Source organism: Ostrinia furnacalis, unplaced genomic scaffold (genome assembly GCF_004193835.3).
Source record: "Ostrinia furnacalis isolate ACB-3 unplaced genomic scaffold, ASM419383v2 OfSCF1217, whole genome shotgun sequence".
In the NCBI taxonomy this organism is placed as follows: domain Eukaryota; kingdom Metazoa; phylum Arthropoda; class Insecta; order Lepidoptera; family Crambidae; genus Ostrinia; species Ostrinia furnacalis.
In genome coordinates, this window is record NW_021131456.1 from 201,931 (window position 1) to 222,041 (window position 20,111).

Here is a 20,111-nt window from a genome sequence, read left to right on the forward strand (position 1 = left end):
CCTCATATTTTTCAGTATCTATTTTAGTAATAAGCAAATATATGCCTGTGCTTAATGGCTTAATGAAAAATGGCTGAGACACTCATTAGTTTTCAAGTTAGATTGATTATTAAGTGTTAGATGTCTACTTCATCACATTTACGTCTCCTTCGTAAGGAAGAGTTTGATCTCGTCCCCTTATAAATATTATCTCTTAAACAACAAAAATGCGAGTGTTAACTCTTTTTGTAACTCATTTTATGTCGTGTAATACTTGGTTTTTAGTGTGTAATACTACTTTTTCAATATAACTTTATAAAAGAGAAAAATAATTGATTTTTGTTAAGTTTTAAAGGTGTAAATGTGACGAAAGGGACAAACTGTTGATTTTTATGGAATTGTTACCTGATTAAATAACGATTAACTACCAATTGTCCAAGACTGATTTAAGCTGAGATTTTGTAAGAATAAATGCATATATCTATTGAAATTTCTTTTAATTTATCGAGTTTTAAACAACTGAATTTCGTGACGAAGGATACATTTTTTTCCATCTTAGTCTAGTAAAACGCAAAAAATATAAGTTTTGATAAAAAACTGAGCTGCTGGTGTACAGATACCGAATCTATGGTAACTTTCCTACATTTCAGTCGTATGAAATGTACTAAATAGCTTCCTTTATTTATTTTCATGGTTAAGACCTTAAAAGTAGAACGACCCAAATAATATTAAATGAAAAAATAGTTACTTAAAAAATGGGCTAAATAGACTTGTTTGATGTGTTTAGGCTCATCTACCCATGGTGTCAGTCTGACGTGCTAATTTTGAGACACTGCATGCTGTATAGTATAGTTATTTTTCTTTGTATGCATAAATAGAAAATAATTAATAGATTTTAACAATGTAAACAGTGACTACTTAACTAATTAGCTACCATATTTTTTCTCATCACCAAAATACATTTTGTGACTAAAAATGTCATACGATCAATATCAATCATCCAAAACTATTTATGACAGATATATTTCTTGTCTATGCTATTGGTTCTTAACAAGGGTTGCTTTTAGAAGAATGGAATTCCTGAAACAAAGTAAATAATGTAGAAAGAAAAGCAGCAATTAGAGTGCACTGAACTGACCATAGGCCAAACAGTATTCAGAGCTTCACTAAACACTAATCTGTGGCCTCTGAAATAGGACCCAAAGGGCACAATGTAAGGAGAGCTAAATAAAACTTCCTAAAATAATTCCACTAATACTGGACTGTATTTTCTGATTTCGGAATATTCCGCACAATGCTACTACGCCTGTATAGCCAGTTATATAATGATACCCTTTTCCATAATTTGTCCACTTATTTTATATGTACAAATCATCAACAATTATATTAATCTAATAATCTTATAAGAAAATATACTCTTAAAATGATTCTATATTTACAAATATACTTTTATCATTATATACAAATCGTTTTGTAAGTTATTATATTATTAAGGTTTAAGATCTGAACTAGAAGCGATCTGCAACCATCTTTATTTAATTTAAATAATTTTAAATCAATTTTAGCATGTTAAAAATATGTCGCGAGTGGGTGGTTGCTTAAAAATATCCTGGCCATAATCCTATTATTAATTAAATTTGGTTAGGCTATCTTTTTTCTGACCCTACTACCTACTGCCTACTGGGTAGGCAGATAAAAACGCCAAATAGCTTCATTAGATAAAATTTTACAGTAGGCATAAACAACTGCATCATGAAAAATGATGTACCTGAGTATTTCTCAAAAAAAATGTACGTAACGAAACGGTAGTAACGAAATAGTAAGGCCATAAGGCTTGTTATACATTGGCGAAATATTGTAAATGCTCTAAATTTATTCAATTCGAAATATTTGTAAGTATGCACCCAAATACGGGGTAATATTAAGGGGTTAGAAATAAGATAAGGGAGTAATCATTCATACTATTTTAATAAAATTATTTTTGTTCCATCATGTTTATCCATTTTGAGTCGATCTCTGTAAGCTTTTTGCCTTTTGGCATTGGTTTTTGGCGGCATTCCTAAAAAAACAAAAGAAGTAATCACATAAAAACGTAATCTAAATGATTTGATTATTTTTTGCTGGTGGCACTTCTGTAAAGCAGATAGTATCCAATCCTTTTGTTATTGACGCTCTATATTTTTTGAAATAAATTAAGTAGTGAATATTACTATGCTTAGTCAGGTAATAACAGTATACACTCAGCATTATGTTGTACTTTTTCGTAACGTAACGAAATTCGTAAAAAACGTAACGAAATATTAGACAAAATGAGATCAGAAACAAGTATTTTTTTGATAAAATTTGTTACAGCAAATATAAAAGCTTACTAAATGTTCGTACCACACGTATTACAAAAAATGGTTAAATGAAGACTTACCGTTCTATATAAAATCGCTGATTTTACTGCCTGTTACGAAAAAGTAATCCCACAAAACACACACGTTTTCACTAATTTTCGCGATAGATGTTATGGCGGAGACGTCAGGCCAACAGCCATTCAGAGTGCAGCTATTGTTGTCCGTGTAAAATAAATACGGAATTGTTCAGAAACCATGGGAAAGTAGAAATAAATCGTAACTAAAGAGTAAATAACGAAATAGTAAATGAGAGCGACTCATTTTGTTTTTTTGCTTTAAATTGCCAATTCATTATGACACCCCATAGAAAATCAATTTGATACAGAAACTGCGATTACTGTAGAACGATAATACAAAGAAATTTACAATAATTTACTTACGTATCGCATTTTATGAAACAAAAACACATGAAAAAGCTAGGGTGGCAAACAGGTTTTTGTATGAAAGGTAAAAAAGGACTATTTTTAAAATATCTAAATATTTGGTAATAAGTAGGATTATAGCTATAATTCTTCGTTATCTTAAAGATTAATATTCATCCTTCAAAATTGTGTGTGTGTTTTTTTTGTGTGATGATTTATAAATATAAAACTTTTGAACTGTTTCAAAGCACACTTTTTTTTTTCAAAATGTACATTTTTTTTGAGAAATACTCACCTATAAATGTTTTGATTTTATATCGGTACGAAATGTAATTTTCAATCTCTATGTACTAATAGTCTCGCCACGATTTTTTTAGTCAACCAACTTCGGATATATTTTTTAACATACTTCTTCTTGTCGTGTCGACAACAAACCTACACAGCGTCGACCCATACTCACACCCGTATTCACAAAAGAAGCTACTTAAGTGAAAAAGCAAATCGAACGCACAGCGTTGAATACAGCTCTGTGGTTGGTTCGTGTGTGAACTTGTGCCTATAGTAATGTTTGTGAATACGGACGTAAGATTAATTTAAAATACTTTTCATGGTATAAGCAGACTAGCGGCCGTCCGCGACTTCGTACGCGTGAATCCCGTTTTACCCCCTTAGGGATGGAGTTTCGTAAAATCCTTTCTTAGCGGATGCCTACGTCATAACATCATGCATGCTAAATTTCAGCCCGATCCGTCCAGTGGTTTGGGCTGTGCGTTAATAGATCACTATGTCAGTCACCTTTGCGTTATTGTATATTTAGATGGGCGCAGGCAGCTTCTAATTCGGATCTTCTACTAACAGAGATTATTTTGGGTTCAAAGAAATAGTTTTTTACTATCAGTTATAATGGTAGTGCAAATGCAGTAACTGCATTTTTAAAGTAAGATTTTGTATGACTATTTCACAGAGCACAAGATCATCAAAGTGCTTAAAAATGCAGTGTCTTTAGGCACCATTAGAGTCGATATGTTGGGTCATTATTCACCAGGTCACTGCTTACACTTTTGTGTGTCTCTGTCGACCAAATATTTGCTAGCGTTACGTGTCGTATGTATTAACTTCACAGCCGTGAGCCTCCTTTCGAGTGTAACATTTAAATATGTCGTTCTCCCTCCCAACCCCTTTCGCCAGCCTGGGGAGCGGAGGGCGGTGCTCCTGCAGCGGAAAACGAACGAGCGATTTTTCTACTCGACGGTCGACGTTGCAAATATTATTCTCGGTAACGAAACGACATCCGTTCCATCGATTGATCGGCGATTCCGACACATTCAGCTCGCTCATATTTCACGACACGACGTCACATCGACCGTCGACGCGGCTCCGTCCCGCGCGTCGCTCCCGGCGCCGCCGCGGCTCACCGCAGGAAGTGCGGGTCGTCGCGCGCCGCCGCCGCGTACAGCCCCGCGTCCGCCGACAGCAGCCGCACCGAGAACGCGTTCAGCGCCAGCGGCGCGCCCTGCTGCACCTCCACGTTGCCCGCGTTCGCCTGCAACACGACGGAGCGTCAGCGGCGGCGGCGGCCGGCACCGCGCGCGGGGCCCGCGAGCACTCACCAGGAACAGCGTGGCCAGGAACAGCCCCGGCACGTCGGCGCGCCGCCCGGCCGCCGCGCGCAGCAGCGCGTCGCACGGCAGCGCCGGCGCCNCGCGCTCGGCCAGCTCGCGCACGTCCAGCCCGCGCGCCTCGCCCGCCGCCGCGCGCGCCAGCACGCCCGCCTGCCACGCCGACCACGCGCCCTGCACGGACGGACACGGGTGAGCTTTGAGACGCTGCTGATGTTTCGGTGAATAAAAATGTGTTCATCTTTATCTCGCGCCGGAGAAGGCCCCGGGCGTCGCCTCACCGAATCGTCGGGCGCGGCGAGCGGCGGGGGCGCGAGCGAGGAGTCGTCGACGCGCGACGCGTCGGAGTCGCCGAGCGAGCTGCGCTCGAAGAAGCCGTCGTCGTCGCTGTCGCCCTCGGCCGCCGCCGCCTCCGCCGTGGCCGCCGCCGTCGCCAGGCCCGAGCGGCACTCGAGCGCCGTGGCCGCCTCCCCGGAGCTCCAGCCGGCGAAACCTGCGGGAGGCGTCGAAGGAGGAGATGAGCGATGGACGTATTAAAAAAAACGCTCGATAAAAAAAACAGAACGGTGAACGCACCTCCTATGTCGAGATCGCTCTCGTCGAAACCGCGGAAATCTGCAAATAATTAATTGAATGAGTGCAAAGCGTCCCCCGCGTCGATTAAATAAGTACGTACCGCATGTGACTGTCGGTGTCGGTGTATCTGATAGATAAATAAACGAACGGTGCAAGTTGTTACGTCGACCGACAAGGTCCGCGCGGGCGGGGGGGTACGTACGTGTGTCGGGCAGGCGCAGGCGCGCGCGCAGGGCCCGCACGAGCGCGCGGCGCGCCGCCACCACGCCGCGCACCCACGCCTCCTCCACGCCGAACTCCGAGCGCTTGCGCAGCTTGCGCCGCAGCTCTGTGGACACACACGACACTCCTGCTCATCTGTTCTGTAACTTTTGATGTGTTCACGAGTACTTTATTTTTTTCTACACGTTTTTCAAGTTTTCGAATAACATTCGTTCGAAAGCAGCCTGAGAATTATTTGCTGTTGGCGTTACGCAGGCTTTTAATATGCGATTGCAGTTAAATTTTTCCAACTTTTTAACCGACATAAAAAAAAGGAGAAGGTTCTCAATTCGAGTGTTTTATTTTTTATATTACTAGTATCTATGCTTCTGAGGTAAATATTTCGGAGGGAATTAGAGGAAAAGAGAAATGGTCTAAATCTACAATGAACTGGTTCACAAGGCATTTTAAGCGAAAACGGGGAAGGCCACCAAGAAGATGGGTAGATGAAATAAAGGCCACAGCTGGAGGTGGATGGGCAACAGTTGCAGGAGATAGAGGAGAGTGGAAACAGTTGGAGGAGGCCTTTGCCAAAAAAGGCACACAGACAAGTGTCAATTAGAATAATATTAAACTCAATCAATTTTAAACTCTGTATGTCTGAATAAAGGCTTATATTATTACTATTAGTATGTATGCATACACGTTTTAAATTTACTTATTTCCAACTCGTCAGAGCGGTTTTACAGCGAGGTCTGAAATTCACTACGAATGATTTAACAAGTAAAAAAATAACTAAAATTAATATATCATTAAAAATATTGTTTTTACCGGATTACCTTTATTTAACATAATTTTGAAGCACCCTCCGACCAAATCGTCCGTGCTGCCGTCCATCTTCCTTTTCCTCTCCTTCTTGACTCGCTCGGGCGGCGGCAGCGGCGTGCTGGCGTGCAGCGGCACCGGCGACAGCGGCGCCGGCGACGGCTCGCGCGACGGCGGCGCCGGCGGGTCCGGCGGCGAGGGCGGCAGCGCGGGCGGCGCCGCCGCCTCGACGGCCGCCTGCAGCTCCATCAGCGGGATCGGCCGCAGGCTCCGGCCCGCGGCCCCGCCCCAGCCCTCGAGCTCGTCGACCAGCGTGCCGTTCTGCGGAGCGGATTCGATTCGGTCAGCTCGTCGACGACGGCGACGGACGGCGCGGGCGCGGGGGGGGCGCACGTACCTGCAGGCGCCACGAGACGTGGAAGTCGGCCAGCAGCCCCACGGGCTCGGCGTCGTAGTCGGTGAGCGGGCGGTCGGCGGCGCCCGGCTGGCGCGGCTCGAGCTCGATGTAGGCGCGCGGCAGCGTGGGCGGCGGGCGCGCGGCGGCCGGCTCGCGCAGCGCGCCCGGGCACGGCGCCAGCTCCAGCGCCGCGAAGCCCGCCTGCGCGGCCGAGGCGCGCCGCCGCTTGCGCGCGCCGCCCGCGCCCTCCGCCTCCGCGTCCGCCTCCAGCGCGCTCCGCTCCAGCTCCCTGCGGACGGACCGGTGACCACGTGTCAACGTCTGTGGCGCGGGTGCGGTCGGCGCCGGCGGGCGGTACTCACAGCGCGCTCTGCTGCAGCGCGTCGCTGACGGACAGCACGTGCTGGTAGAGGCAGTCCACCTTGCGGCCGTAGAGGCTGGCCGAGTGCTGCAGCAGCAGCGCCAGCTCGGCGAAGTTGGGCGCGGCGCCCGCGGCCGCGACCTCGTCGTCGCCCTCGCCCGCCTCCAGCGCGTGCAGGCCCGCCTCCGTCAGGTATTCCTCCAACAACTGACACGGAACGTGTACAGAATTAATTCTCGGAACTCGACAAAAACCATTACGATGTTCACGTCTGTCCCTCGCCATGAGTTGACTTGAGTGATAAAATCATTAAGAATTTATATTGCGAGAGATAATTGTATAAGCGAAAAAGATGACGAATTTCAGAACGCAACAGGTCCACCTACTCGCAATTCGCGCAAACTCAATAAACGCTAATCAGGGATGCAACGAATAATATTATTGATATTAATACGGTCTCATTATCGAAAGACGAGGAGTTAAAACCCTAAACGAGCAAAAATAATGGCAATGTTTACTATGGCAATAAAAAAACCTGGAATAAATAAATAAATAAGGACATTTATCCCCCAATGTATGTATTGAGATCTCTCGCTCATTAGCCTGTAAGGCACACCTGTGCGCAAACAAGTGCAAAGCATTGTTTGAACAAATTTTATGAGTTACGGTACACCACAGGTTATTGAACTCTTGACATAAATTTACTAAATCATATTTAAGCACAATACCTATGAAAATATATCTGTTGACTGTACTAATTTAGATTTAAAAATAATTTTAACAATTTTGATAGAGATAGATTGGACCTGTGAAGAAGACCGTGCACTTTGGCCCTGAAAGAATTGAAAAAATGAAAGTTTGGAAGGAACCCAGCTCTCTCATGTTATATGTAGATATGAAAATGTATATTTTTCTAATACATATAACAAGACAGCAACTGGCTAACAAATAATTTATGATTGTGGGTTATAATAGAGACAATTGAGAAAGACCAAGACCAATGTCTGCTGCAATTGGTTGGCACATAGTGGTCAAGCAAAGGGACATTTTGAAAAAATATCTGTTCCTAATAAATATGAAAATTACAAGTATAAATCATTCATTACTTTGGACATTCCCTAGTAAAACCCTAAAGTGATAATGAACACACTAAAAATAATGAAGGTTTTCTATGCATCTACACCTTTCATGCATTAAGTTAACTAGTGGTACTTTCACCCTAGTCTGATGTGCTGTGCTGTCTGTACATAATTTGGTATAGAAATGTTGAGTCACAAGACTGAATTTTACAAGAAAAATGTTTTATCATTTCAGACAATATTTGCAGATTTTTAAACGCAGTTATGTTTACTTTGGATTCAGAAGTGATAGCTCAACTCTGAGGTTGGCCTTGGTCACACAATATTGTGACCTAAAATTATCCTTTTCTGGTCTAGCATTTTAATATAATGTAATAAATAGATGGGCATACTATACTAATATAACGGTATAACCATGATTTTACTTTTAACTAAAAATTCTAGTGAAATTGCAACAGATGGTATTAAAATGAGATAAAATTTTATTTAAGAATGTGTAAGTTTTTATTTTCAAACAAAATGTGTCAATGACTGATTAAACTCTACTGACTGGTAATGTTTTAAGTTAAGTATTATTTAGCAAGCAGTCCAATTTGAATTACAAATGTATCTAAAGGATTTTCTCATTAATAAAATTAAGTTGACAAGATAAGTGCTCATAGATAACATTTTGTTTTTAAAAAAATCTATAGTACAAAACTAGACAATTTTACACATTAGAATGATGATACAAACAAAAAATAGCCCAAGAACCAGAAGGCTTTGTGTCATTGGAATGAAATGGAATATTGTTCACAAATTGTTGTTACTCACAATAATGAAAATGTTCTCTATATCACATACTATTTCTTAACAGAGGTGGAATTCTGTAAAGCAATCGTAACCATTTGACAGTTCATAACGTACGATAAAGTCAGTTAAACAAAGCATTTGACAGAATAATTGTATGTTTTGAACTGTCAAATGATAACGATTACTTTACACAATTCCACCTCTGATCGTATGCAGTGATTCTAGACCACGATGTGAGTCATTGTGTCTGGCATAGATCTGTGCTCACCGCTTATGAGCAGTTAACCGTTATCATATGAGGTTTAGTACTTAACATAGCTGATAGAGTTTCAGCACGTTACCAAGGCAATATAGTGATCCAGCCCATTGCATATTTGCTTTGAAGTTTATCAAAAGACTTCAAAAACTTATTCTACATAAAGCATAGGTTATAGCTATAATAACATGTCTATATTGCAATTTAAAGTTTTTTCATACTCTTTGGCCTGAAATCTAAAATATAAATCATCTAAATTGTTACTCCATATTATTTCAACCACAATAACTACTACCTACCAAACAGTAAGTGCATGCACTGGAGAGAAAAACTGCACAGATTTGACTAACACTTGACCACAACCATTTGTCAGTCTCAGTAAATAAATAATATTTAAACCTTCGAGCAATTAATGGAGTTTAAGGCAGCACACCAAGAAATACTACATTATAAGTAGAAGCAAAGATAATAAATAAATAAAAGATACACTTGAGACTCCCTGATTAATATTTAGATAGTATGCAATGCAGTCTTAAACTTATATAGTTACATTGAGGTTAGGTAGGTAATGCAATGGGAATCACAAAATAATATTTATTAACTGGTATATGACATCAGTCCCATACATGGTTTTGGTCAAATCTGTAGTTTCGGTAATGAAAGAATAGTACATAAATTGTCATACTAATTTATTGTGATGAATTTATGAAAAATGTATGTTTTGGATAGGTGGTTAAAGAGCATCGTGAGCCAAGAGCGGCAAGCTGGAGTCGGGCACTCACCGCGCCGAGGTCCGTGTCGAAGCTGCGGCGGACGTCGCTGATGGGCTTCATCAGCTCCGCCACGATCTCTTCTAGTCTTTGTGAATTCATGCTCCAGCGTTTCTCGCGTCGGGACAAAATACGATCCCTGAAAATAGCGTCCTCTTATTGATAACATTACTGACGAGAGACGCGGGCTCAACTGAAGCGTCTGAAGCTGAAACACTGCTGCAATAAACAGTGGCGCGAAACTTTCTGTCAACGACCCATTTTTGATTTGTATCACAATTTTCTAAAATCACTTCATTACAATGATTTATTAGTATCAACGCATTTACCTTCGTCTGTCTATGCAATCGGCGTCCATTTTATAAACACAATATCGAGTGAAGAGGAAAAACGTAATAACAACGGTGGCCATTTATTTACGATTTTGAGGGAGACATTCCGTGTTCGTCGTTGTTCGCTGTCAAAAATGTTCGCGCTCGCACAATGTTCGCGGTTGTGCAAGAGGTGGCTTTGTTTGTCTATGAATCAAACTAAAAAAAAATATTTTATGTTTATGACGATTTAAGCATTTATTACGCTATGATATTACGTGAAACAACTTTTGAAAAGTAAATTAACACACTAAAATAGATATGAAATAGGTACATGCCACCATAAACTAATACCATGTAAACCGAACGAAGACCTAATTGGCGAAGTGGTATAATGCCAAGCCAATTCATTTTTTTGACATTAGAAAAAAAACTAATGTTTACATGGCGGCGAGGGATGGTTTGCTGTTCTGAATATATATTAGTTTTTAGAATTCATTTTGAAGACCAACTGAGTAGTCCAAAAAAAAGTAAATAATTAAATTCAATTAGTACTATCTTATAGGTATTGGATCCAGCATCCAGCTAACATGGGAATGTCACGGTGTTATTCTTTGATGAAATGCTTGCTGATACTTTTCAACATAATATTTTTGGTAAGAATCTAATAGGTTTCTATTTAATTTCTTTAATAAATAATAGTACATGCGAAATTTCGATAAGTGCTAAGTATGTATGAACCAATTTCAGTGTAATAAATAACTTGTTTTTCATGCATGCTCAAGTAAACAATTTACGAGTGTCTCGTTGTTCATGTTTCTGGTGTGATGGATGGGCAAGACAGGAGACTACCTAGGTACCTAGCTTCTGTACAACATCAAGCAATGATTTAAAATGACGCAAGCTTATCCCTTTTTAATATCTATGTTAAGTTTTTATATAAATAGACCTACATTATTTACATTAACTGGTTATTGTGAACTATGTATTCCGTCAAGACGAGATTTTAAGATCTCAAATGAATCCAATTCGACCCTTCTAAACATGTTTTATGGCCAAAAATTTGTGGTAATTTATTCAGAATTTGTGTTTTTTGTACAAAAATAGCTCCTTGAATGATATTCAACTTAATTTTAATAGTAGAAAGCTTGGTAACAATACATAACCCATAAAATAGGTACTCATGAATGTTATCACTCCATTCTTTTAAATTTTAATTAAAAAAGTGGTTGATCAAGCAGGCGTTCTATAAAATTGACGAACTGTTTGAAATTTATATTGACACTGTTGTTTACCCATACACTAATTCTATTTGTATTATTAATTTATTTGGACATGATTTGTATTTCTTTCTTATTAACACTGCAATTTTATTGATTATTATTATTAAGAAAATGTATTGAAAATTTGACATGTAATGAACATTATAAAAAAAATTCTTATTCTTAATTTTGTAAGTTAGCTGTGGCTCTAAAATGATTATGATTCACTTTATAAATCAAATCAAATCAAATCAAAATCATTTATTGCATAATGTAGGTACATATTATAGGTCACATAAAAAAAATATATTGTTCAGCTACATCATACCATATCGGCATGCAACAGAATCAATTTTTCGTGATTCAAGAAATTATACAAAAGAATTAAATTAAATGTCACAATAATAATTAACAATGTCAAATTTAGTAGATAGAATTTAATATTACATTAGGGGGAATTATAAAACGAGCGACAAAAAAAAACTTTGCGACTGATGATGGCATACTGTTTTAATACCTTGAGCGGTATGAATTTGAGTAAGCGAAAAATTAACCAAACTAACGACGAATATTGATCAATAATAAAATCCAGAACGAGCTTACAAAATGTAGGTTTTGATTATTACATTTCAGACATAAAAATACTATCCGAGCGACTAAATTACTAAGTGAGCGACTAGAAATACAGAGAGGGCAACTTTAATATGAAGGTACATTAGATTTTTCTAATTGAGGTTTTACTGAACGAACTACAAAAAAGTTAATTCTAAGCAAAGTTTTGTGAGTTGCTTTATTAATGATTATTGGTTACTGATATTATATTTGAGGTCTCATGTTTTTTATTTTGATACGCTTTATTAATGAAAACTACAGATTGTTACAGCGCGCGAATTCGAATGGGGGCGAATTTAATAAAATATGTATGTAGGCCGTTGGGGCAGGAAAGTTCTTGAGTGGCGACCACGGGCTGGAAGACGTAGCGTGGGCAGGCCTCCTACTAGGTGGACCGACGATCTGGTAAAGGTCGCGGGAAGAGCCTGGATGCGGGCAGCGCAGGACCGTTCATTGTGGAAAACCTTGGGGGAGGCCTTTGTCCAGCAGTGGACGTCATTTGGCTGAAAAGAAGAATGCAAACACTTTTTGGGTCTAGCAATTCGGCTCAAACTAACAACACCGCCACTGGAAGCAAAACTGATACCTATTGGACAAAAAAGAAAANATCTATGTTAAGTTTTTATATAAATAGACCTACATTATTTACATTAACTGGTTATTGTGAACTATGTATTCCGTCAAGACGAGATTTTAAGATCTCAAATGAATCCAATTCGACCCTTCTAAACATGTTTTATGGCCAAAAATTTGTGGTAATTTATTCAGAATTTGTGTTTTTTGTACAAAAATAGCTCCTTGAATGATATTCAACTTAATTTTAATAGTAGAAAGCTTGGTAACAATACATAACCCATAAAATAGGTACTCATGAATGTTATCACTCCATTCTTTTAAATTTTAATTAAAAAAGTGGTTGATCAAGCAGGCGTTCTATAAAATTGACGAACTGTTTGAAATTTATATTGACACTGTTGTTTACCCATACACTAATTCTATTTGTATTATTAATTTATTTGGACATGATTTGTATTTCTTTCTTATTAACACTGCAATTTTATTGATTATTATTATTAAGAAAATGTATTGAAAATTTGACATGTAATGAACATTATAAAAAAAATTCTTATTCTTAATTTTGTAAGTTAGCTGTGGCTCTAAAATGATTATGATTCACTTTATAAATCAAATCAAATCAAATCAAAATCATTTATTGCATAATGTAGGTACATATTATAGGTCACATAAAAAAAATATATTGTTCAGCTACATCATACCATATCGGCATGCAACAGAATCAATTTTTCGTGATTCAAGAAATTATACAAAAGAATTAAATTAAATGTCACAATAATAATTAACAATGTCAAATTTAGTAGATAGAATTTAATATTACATTAGGGGGAATTATAAAACGAGCGACAAAAAAAAACTTTGCGACTGATGATGGCATACTGTTTTAATACCTTGAGCGGTATGAATTTGAGTAAGCGAAAAATTAACCAAACTAACGACGAATATTGATCAATAATAAAATCCAGAACGAGCTTACAAAATGTAGGTTTTGATTATTACATTTCAGACATAAAAATACTATCCGAGCGACTAAATTACTAAGTGAGCGACTAGAAATACAGAGAGGGCAACTTTAATATGAAGGTACATTAGATTTTTCTAATTGAGGTTTTACTGAACGAACTACAAAAAAGTTAATTCTAAGCAAAGTTTTGTGAGTTGCTTTATTAATGATTATTGGTTACTGATATTATATTTGAGGTCTCATGTTTTTTATTTTGATACGCTTTATTAATGAAAACTACAGATTGTTACAGCGCGCGAATTCGAATGGGGGCGAATTTAATAAAATATGTATGTAGGCCGTTGGGGCAGGAAAGTTCTTGAGTGGCGACCACGGGCTGGAAGACGTAGCGTGGGCAGGCCTCCTACTAGGTGGACCGACGATCTGGTAAAGGTCGCGGGAAGAGCCTGGATGCGGGCAGCGCAGGACCGTTCATTGTGGAAAACCTTGGGGGAGGCCTTTGTCCAGCAGTGGACGTCATTTGGCTGAAAAGAAGAATGCAAACACTTTTTGGGTCTAGCAATTAGGCTCAAACTAACAACACCGCCACTGGAAGCAAAACTGATACCTATTGGACAAAAAAGAAAACGAGGCCGGCCCGCTAAGTCCAAGCCAGCACTTATCATACAGTGACTGATATAAGTAAAACAAAAGTTAGAAAGTAATTACTAGTTTATATTGTAAATGGAAAAAGTACAAATCAACTGAATTTACGTTATCGAGAATGACATAAGATATTAGTTCATAAAAAGGGCGCTAGAGGCGAGCGAGTCGTCCAATAACATAACGCTTCGATGAGTAGGTAGAGCTCCTCAATCCTCATAGGTACCAATCAATGAACCTTATTAATAAGATTACTTTTTTTGGGTTGACAGAAGCGACTTATTTTATTTTGTTTTTTTTTATTGATTCGATTTAATTTCATTTGATACCTACCCTTAAATTTTAATGATTTATTTTTTTCGCTGTACTAGAATAGTGTTCCGTCAAATATTTATTTCATAAGATCATTTTTTATTAAATGTGGGCTCATAATACGCTGCTCATAATAGTATTTATCAAAGCAGTTTTTGCATTCGAAGCACTTCATTAAAGTTAAAAATACCGCTCTGTATAAAAAAAAGCATTTGCCAAATATTGAAAAAAATGCAGGACCTAACGTTGACACTCAATCAAATATTAGGTGCTCAAATATTATGAAGCTTCTCATTTTGTATTTTAAGGAACTCAATTTTTTTTTTGTAAGTTGCTGTTCTTTTGATTTTTCGTCACTCGCACTCAGTCGCAATTCTTTAGCCCACATTAATTATTTTTGACACTTACAACATAAATTTACAGTCACTCGTTTAAATACTACCCTTACATTAGTATGTCAATTTGTCACATAGATGTTATGTTACATAAATGTTGAACTTTACTTGAATTAAAGCTTAAAATAAAAATAAAACTCCCTCATCTAATATGCTGCCGAAATAAGCTTTTTGTCCTATGCACTGTTGGTATTTTTTTTTGTGGATATGGATAACAGTGATGATTGTACACTTGTACAGTTATTTAAGAATTTTCTGTGAGCAATTTTGTAAAATCTGTTTGCACAATTATTGATTTTTATCCTCATTAAATAAAATAAAATACATCCATTAATTAGAATTCTAATCGAAATTAATAATATTGTTTGTTACAATATTATTAATTTCGATTAGAATTCTGCGGGTGTAATAGACCGGCGGATAATAGATGTACGTGATGGGTTTCCGCAGTGCGTGGGCGCGGGCGCGTGCGGGTTCGCGGCGTGGGCGCTGTGGGACGGCGGCGCGCACGAGGCGGCGGCGGCGCGCGCCGGGCTGTGCGCGCTGCTGGGCTGGGGGCTGGCGCTGGCGCTGGGCGCGCTGGCGGCGCTGGCGGGCGCGGCGCGCGGCTCGGGCGCGCTGCTGGCGGCCGCCGTGGCGCTGCTGGCGCTGACGGCCGTGGCCGAGGCGGCGGCGGCGTGGTGGGGCGCCGCGCACCTGCCGCAGCTGCGCCTGGCGCTGCTGCAGCGCCTGGACCACACCGTGCGCGCCGACTACGGCGTCATTCACGCTCGCACGCAGCTCGTGGACGCCATTCAGCATGGGGTGAGTGAGATTCGGCATCTCTGATTTATATGTTGCGATTGTGGTCAAATATCTGCCTTGTTATGCATAAAAAAAATTGAATACAATAGCTTACGGTTGAAGGAGTCATTGCGGGAAGCTCGGTGTGTTAGACGATTATCACACTGCACCGCGCTCTGCCACGGTCCGCGTGATTACATATAAAAAACATCGTCGTCCCGCGATAATCGCCTTAGGATGAAGCTTTATGCCTGTACCAGGAGTGGCCGACTTGAATGACTCTGGAGATGACTTTAATGACGAAACCTATGTACCTCTAAAAATTTGGATCATCCGTTCTATACACATTCATAATATTTGCCTCACCACAATCGACCGGACCGACCGGCGGCTATCGACCGGTGGGCCATAACTGGCTTGCAGTGATCGGGAGAAGAAATAATGTGTTAAAATCAGACAATGAAATGACACGTGGAACCCCGTTATACATTATTTATATTCGCCCCGAGCGTGAGACTCAGTGCGGCGTTTGATCTGTGCAGCTGGAGTGCTGCGGCGCGGGCGACGCGCGCGACTGGCAGGGCTCGGCGTGGGCGCGCGCCGGCGCCGCGCCGCTGGACCTGTCCGTGTCCGCGCCCGCCGCCTACTACTACGTGCCGGCCTCCTGCTGCGCCGTGAGTATGCCTTCCGCGAGGTACCGCTTTTTAAGGTCGGGAAACCTTAGCGGGTGGACCCCGCTGGAACCCGACAGCGTCCACCGGGGCCCGGTGAAACGGAGCCGCGAGTTAACGTAACTTCTTCGTCCGCAGCTCCGTCTCAGGTTGTCCTCCTTCGGTTGCTTTCTTTATCGATGTTTTCTCCTCGCGACCTCGGTGAATCGGGCCCCCGGCCCGCAATAGCGGGGTGTGATGCTGATGCTGCCGCTCAGTCAACTAGTATAGTACCGAGCGTGGCTCCCCAAACGAATGGGCCCGGGCGAACGCCCAGACGACCACCGGCCCCCTCGAGCGAGGGTGGCCGCCGGTCGCCCCGGGGCCGCCGGACTAGCGAGGCTTGCGTGCGCGTGGTTGCAGACGGAGGACGCGGCGGAGTGCGCGCGCGCGCGGCGCGTGCCGTGGGCGTCGGGCGGCGCGCGCGGGCTGCACGCGGCGGCGTGCGGGCCGCGCGTGCTGGCGGCGCTGGAGCGCGCGGCGCGGGCGCCGCTGCTGGCGGGCGCGGCGCTGCTGGCGGCGCACGCGGCGGCGCTGCTGCTGGCGGGCGCGCTGGCCGTGCGCGCGCAGCCCGACCACCGCTACAAGGCCTAAGGAGCCGCGTCGCCGGCGTTCACCACTGATCGACCTTTCGATTCGAATTACGCGTCGACGTCCCTCTGCTGATTTTCCTATACGGTCTCCGATTCTCCGCTTCGCCCGAGAGGACGAAAACGGATAAAGGTTACCGTATCCGTAAAATATAATTTACTATCATAAATATTAAATTCTATTAGAAACTGAAGCTGTCCAATGAAAAATTAAATAAAAATACCATCATACCATCGCCGAGAGGATGATGTGATAAGGAAATTCTGAAAGCGATGTAGGCTGATTTGAATTGAACAATGAACAGTGGTTAACTTGACGCGAGCACACGCCCACCGCAGTGTTCCGGCGCAGCAGCCCCTGTGGGTTGGAGATCAATAATATTGCTGCGCTAATGTTTTTCTATAGTTCATTTTTTGATCAACATCAAGTGTGGTGACACTTACCTGGTGGATTATCAATACAAAAACACAAATACAATATTACTTAAAAATTAATCTCTAAGGAATAAGAATGAAATTAAAGCTAGATTAGATATTAAAATAGATAAAAATAAAATTACTCAGCTCAAGATTTCCGCTTTGTGACGCCGCGCAGGCATCAGTACTACTACTACTACTTATGACGGCGTCATAAAGCGGAAATCTTAAGCTACGTAATTTTATCTATTTTAATATTTAATTATGGATTTCCGCAAAGTAACGCCTGATATTATAACTAATTATATGAAATGAAAGTACCTTATTGAAATAATAATTTTACTGTCTGATATTATTGTATCAATTTAAATATATGTTTTTAAGATTAAACTATATTGAACCATGACGTAGTTGTGCCATAACATTTTATTTAATATAAGAAAATAGTTTAAAATTCGCTAACTCAAATTAGTTTAACATTCCGCACTGGACTACAAAACGCATTTATTTTGTGATTTGAATGAAGTACATTCTTTTCAAGACTGACGTGATTAGAAAAAAACATTAGTTTGATTGGCACATTTTTAAAAGCACTTGATAAATGAAGATAATTAACGAAAAGTTCTATAACTAATAAAATAAACTTTCTTCTTTAAATTTTTCGGACGGTAAATAATAGTACATACATTAAATTTAAGTTATGTAACATAAACACCAAGTGCGCCGCTAGATAATAATAAACACATACAGCATATTTCGGTTTATTTTGGAGTAATTCGATTGCAAATGAGAGAGTAACAGGCCCCTTAATATTTCATATTTACTTATGTCGCGTTTTATTTTTATGTTATTGAAAAGTTTATATTTGCCAGAATCAATACTAATTAAAATTTATTAAAGTTTGTAACTTTGTACCTATGCATAAATGTTTACAAATACACAAATTATACATATGATTGTATTAAAAATAGGCTAAGATAGAAACGTAACCAAATGTGTGTTAGAAGTTGTAAGCTTATAACTCTATTCATTTATCAAAAAATATTATATATTTTTTTATAACAAGCAAGTTGGTGTCGAGCTTCCACAGTGCCACTATTTACTGGGTCTAAATACGTTCATCAACAGTGATCCTTATAATGATATCAAAGAGTTACCTTCTTGTTCATTCACTTTCTACATAATCATTTCATATCTACGTGTTGAATGTTATTATTGATTGAAAATGTTATTGCCACTGTTAGCTTTATGATGATGTAATAATTTAGTAGTCTGATATCTTGTTGAATAGACTTACTGTAGGTAGGTAGTTACCAGTACATAAATTAATATTAAATTATTTATTACAAACATGTATTAATTTGGTTTCAAACTGGACTAAATTCTAACATACTAACATTATAGTGTAAACTCTATAACGACACTTAAGGAACTGAGCATTTTTCGACGTTATAGAGTATAGAGTGATAGTTAAATCTTGTAACCTTATAAAGATTTATTGTCAACTTTAAAGAAAGGAAAACGCATTTATTGAGTACCTATTCTTCCTCCGAGTCGCCAGTTGAGTATAAGTACTAGTACTAGGTACGTACATAATTACGTGTTCTACTAATTTAAAAAATATATGTATAGCTGTACCTACCTGTAATTCCTGTAAATAAATATCTCACACTTAAGAATTTATACAAAATGTTCAATCATAAATTTCGTTCTCCTTTTATCTGTAAAGTTTGCTTTGAGTATATGTAATACTCTTCTACTATAATCTTTGTAACTTTTCGTTTCCTCCCAAACAAATAATGAATCTGGGGGCACGGCAGTGCCCCCGCCAAGTCGAGCGCGAAGCAAACACTGCCGTACCATCCTTTACTGGAACCACTTCGCCGCATTTTCAGGCCCCTATTTGAGAACCTCTGGATAAGACCAGAACGCAGAAATTTTCGTCATCTAGTAAGCTATAATCACATACTTAAAATCCAAAATTTCAAGTCTGTAGGTCATTTAGTTCTGAAGTTAAGTGAAAGCAAAGTTTCGCATTTATGACACTCACTCACTCACTGATGATCATCAAAATAGAACTAGTACTTCCCATAAACTCAGAGAGCTGAAATTTGGTACAGAGTTAGGGTTTAATGGCCACATAAAGGGAAAACTATAAAAACTAGGAAAATCGAAGATCTGGAGTAACACCACATTCATAATCAATACTACTAGCGCCACACCGGCACCGTGGTGTTCACCTGTACCGCTCACCGCTAGATGGCGCTAGCACTTTGAGCGTCGATTTTCTGCACCGCAGTGTCATTAAAACGATTCTTATTCCTTGTCCATCTTAAAGGTCGTTGAATTTATTAGTGTCTAATATCGTAAAAAAAATTCGAAAATATTAAAGGACGGCGACGTTAAATAATAATTATGTTATGCCACTTTCTACAAAAAGAAGTGAAATCCCACCAAAAACATTCTGTAAAAAACTAGCCAAGTCTCGGTGGAGCTGCTTGTTTATCTCTAAAAAGTAATGAAATCTAGACAAAGTCGTGCCAAGTCTATGGTTACTTACTGCGATTTCTTTATTATTATAGTTAATGTTGTGTGACTTGGCCGTTGAACAATCTTTATTATTAAGATAATCATAGGTAGGTAGGTACATAAGTATTATTGAAATACGCAGCTTTATTAAGCCTACAATTGACTGGATATTGAATTAACATTTTCCAAGTCGCAATTTTCCATCGTCAATGGGTAGCGGTTCTGGCGACAGATTGGTGCAATGGTGTCATGGAGCCCTGGTTTTGTACCGTTCAACGGCCAAGACCCACAACATTAACTATAATAATAAAGAAATCGCAGTAAGTAACCATAGACTTGGCACGACTTTGTCTAGATTTCATTACTTTTTAGAGATAAACAAGCAGCTCCAC

General features: G+C 39.9%; 2 protein-coding genes across 2 annotated transcripts; one reads left to right on the forward strand and one right to left on the reverse strand.

The window, feature by feature from the left end:
- Positions 1–3,854: 3,854 nt before the first annotated feature.
- On the reverse strand, positions 3,855–10,114 carry LOC114351860 (uncharacterized). Its single transcript, XM_028303203.1, has 10 exons — positions 9,946–10,114; positions 9,629–9,755; positions 6,721–6,926; positions 6,359–6,647; positions 5,976–6,282; positions 5,138–5,263; positions 4,936–4,974; positions 4,641–4,852; positions 4,351–4,533; positions 3,855–4,283 (listed from the first exon to the last, which is right to left on the reverse strand). The coding sequence occupies exons 1-10, from the start codon at positions 10,026–10,028 to the stop codon at positions 4,152–4,154; spliced, it is 1,704 nt and encodes a 567-aa protein (XP_028159004.1). The 5' UTR covers positions 10,029–10,114; the 3' UTR covers positions 3,855–4,151.
- A 233-nt stretch (positions 10,115–10,347) lies between these two features.
- LOC114351859 (tetraspanin-1) lies at positions 10,348–18,991 on the forward strand. The gene is made up of 4 exons (XM_028303202.1): positions 10,348–10,583; positions 15,141–15,494; positions 16,016–16,147; positions 16,547–18,991. Exons 1-4 carry the CDS (start codon positions 10,518–10,520, stop codon positions 16,775–16,777), a joined length of 783 nt encoding a protein of 260 aa, XP_028159003.1. The 5' UTR covers positions 10,348–10,517; the 3' UTR covers positions 16,778–18,991.
- The last annotated feature ends 1,120 nt before the right edge of the window (positions 18,992–20,111 follow it).

Bases quoted from the DNA above. Each gene is read 5' to 3' on its own strand.
- LOC114351859 (XM_028303202.1), top strand. From the start codon at position 10,518: ATGGGAATGTCACGGTGTTATTCTTTGATGAAATGCTTGCTGATACTT. The intron at 10,584-15,140 runs GTAAGAATCTAA...GGGTTTCCGCAG, and splicing joins TTTTCAACATAATATTTTTG to TGCGTGGGCGCGGGCGCGTG. The intron at 16,148-16,546 runs GTGAGTATGCCT...GCGTGGTTGCAG, and splicing joins TGCCGGCCTCCTGCTGCGCC to ACGGAGGACGCGGCGGAGTG.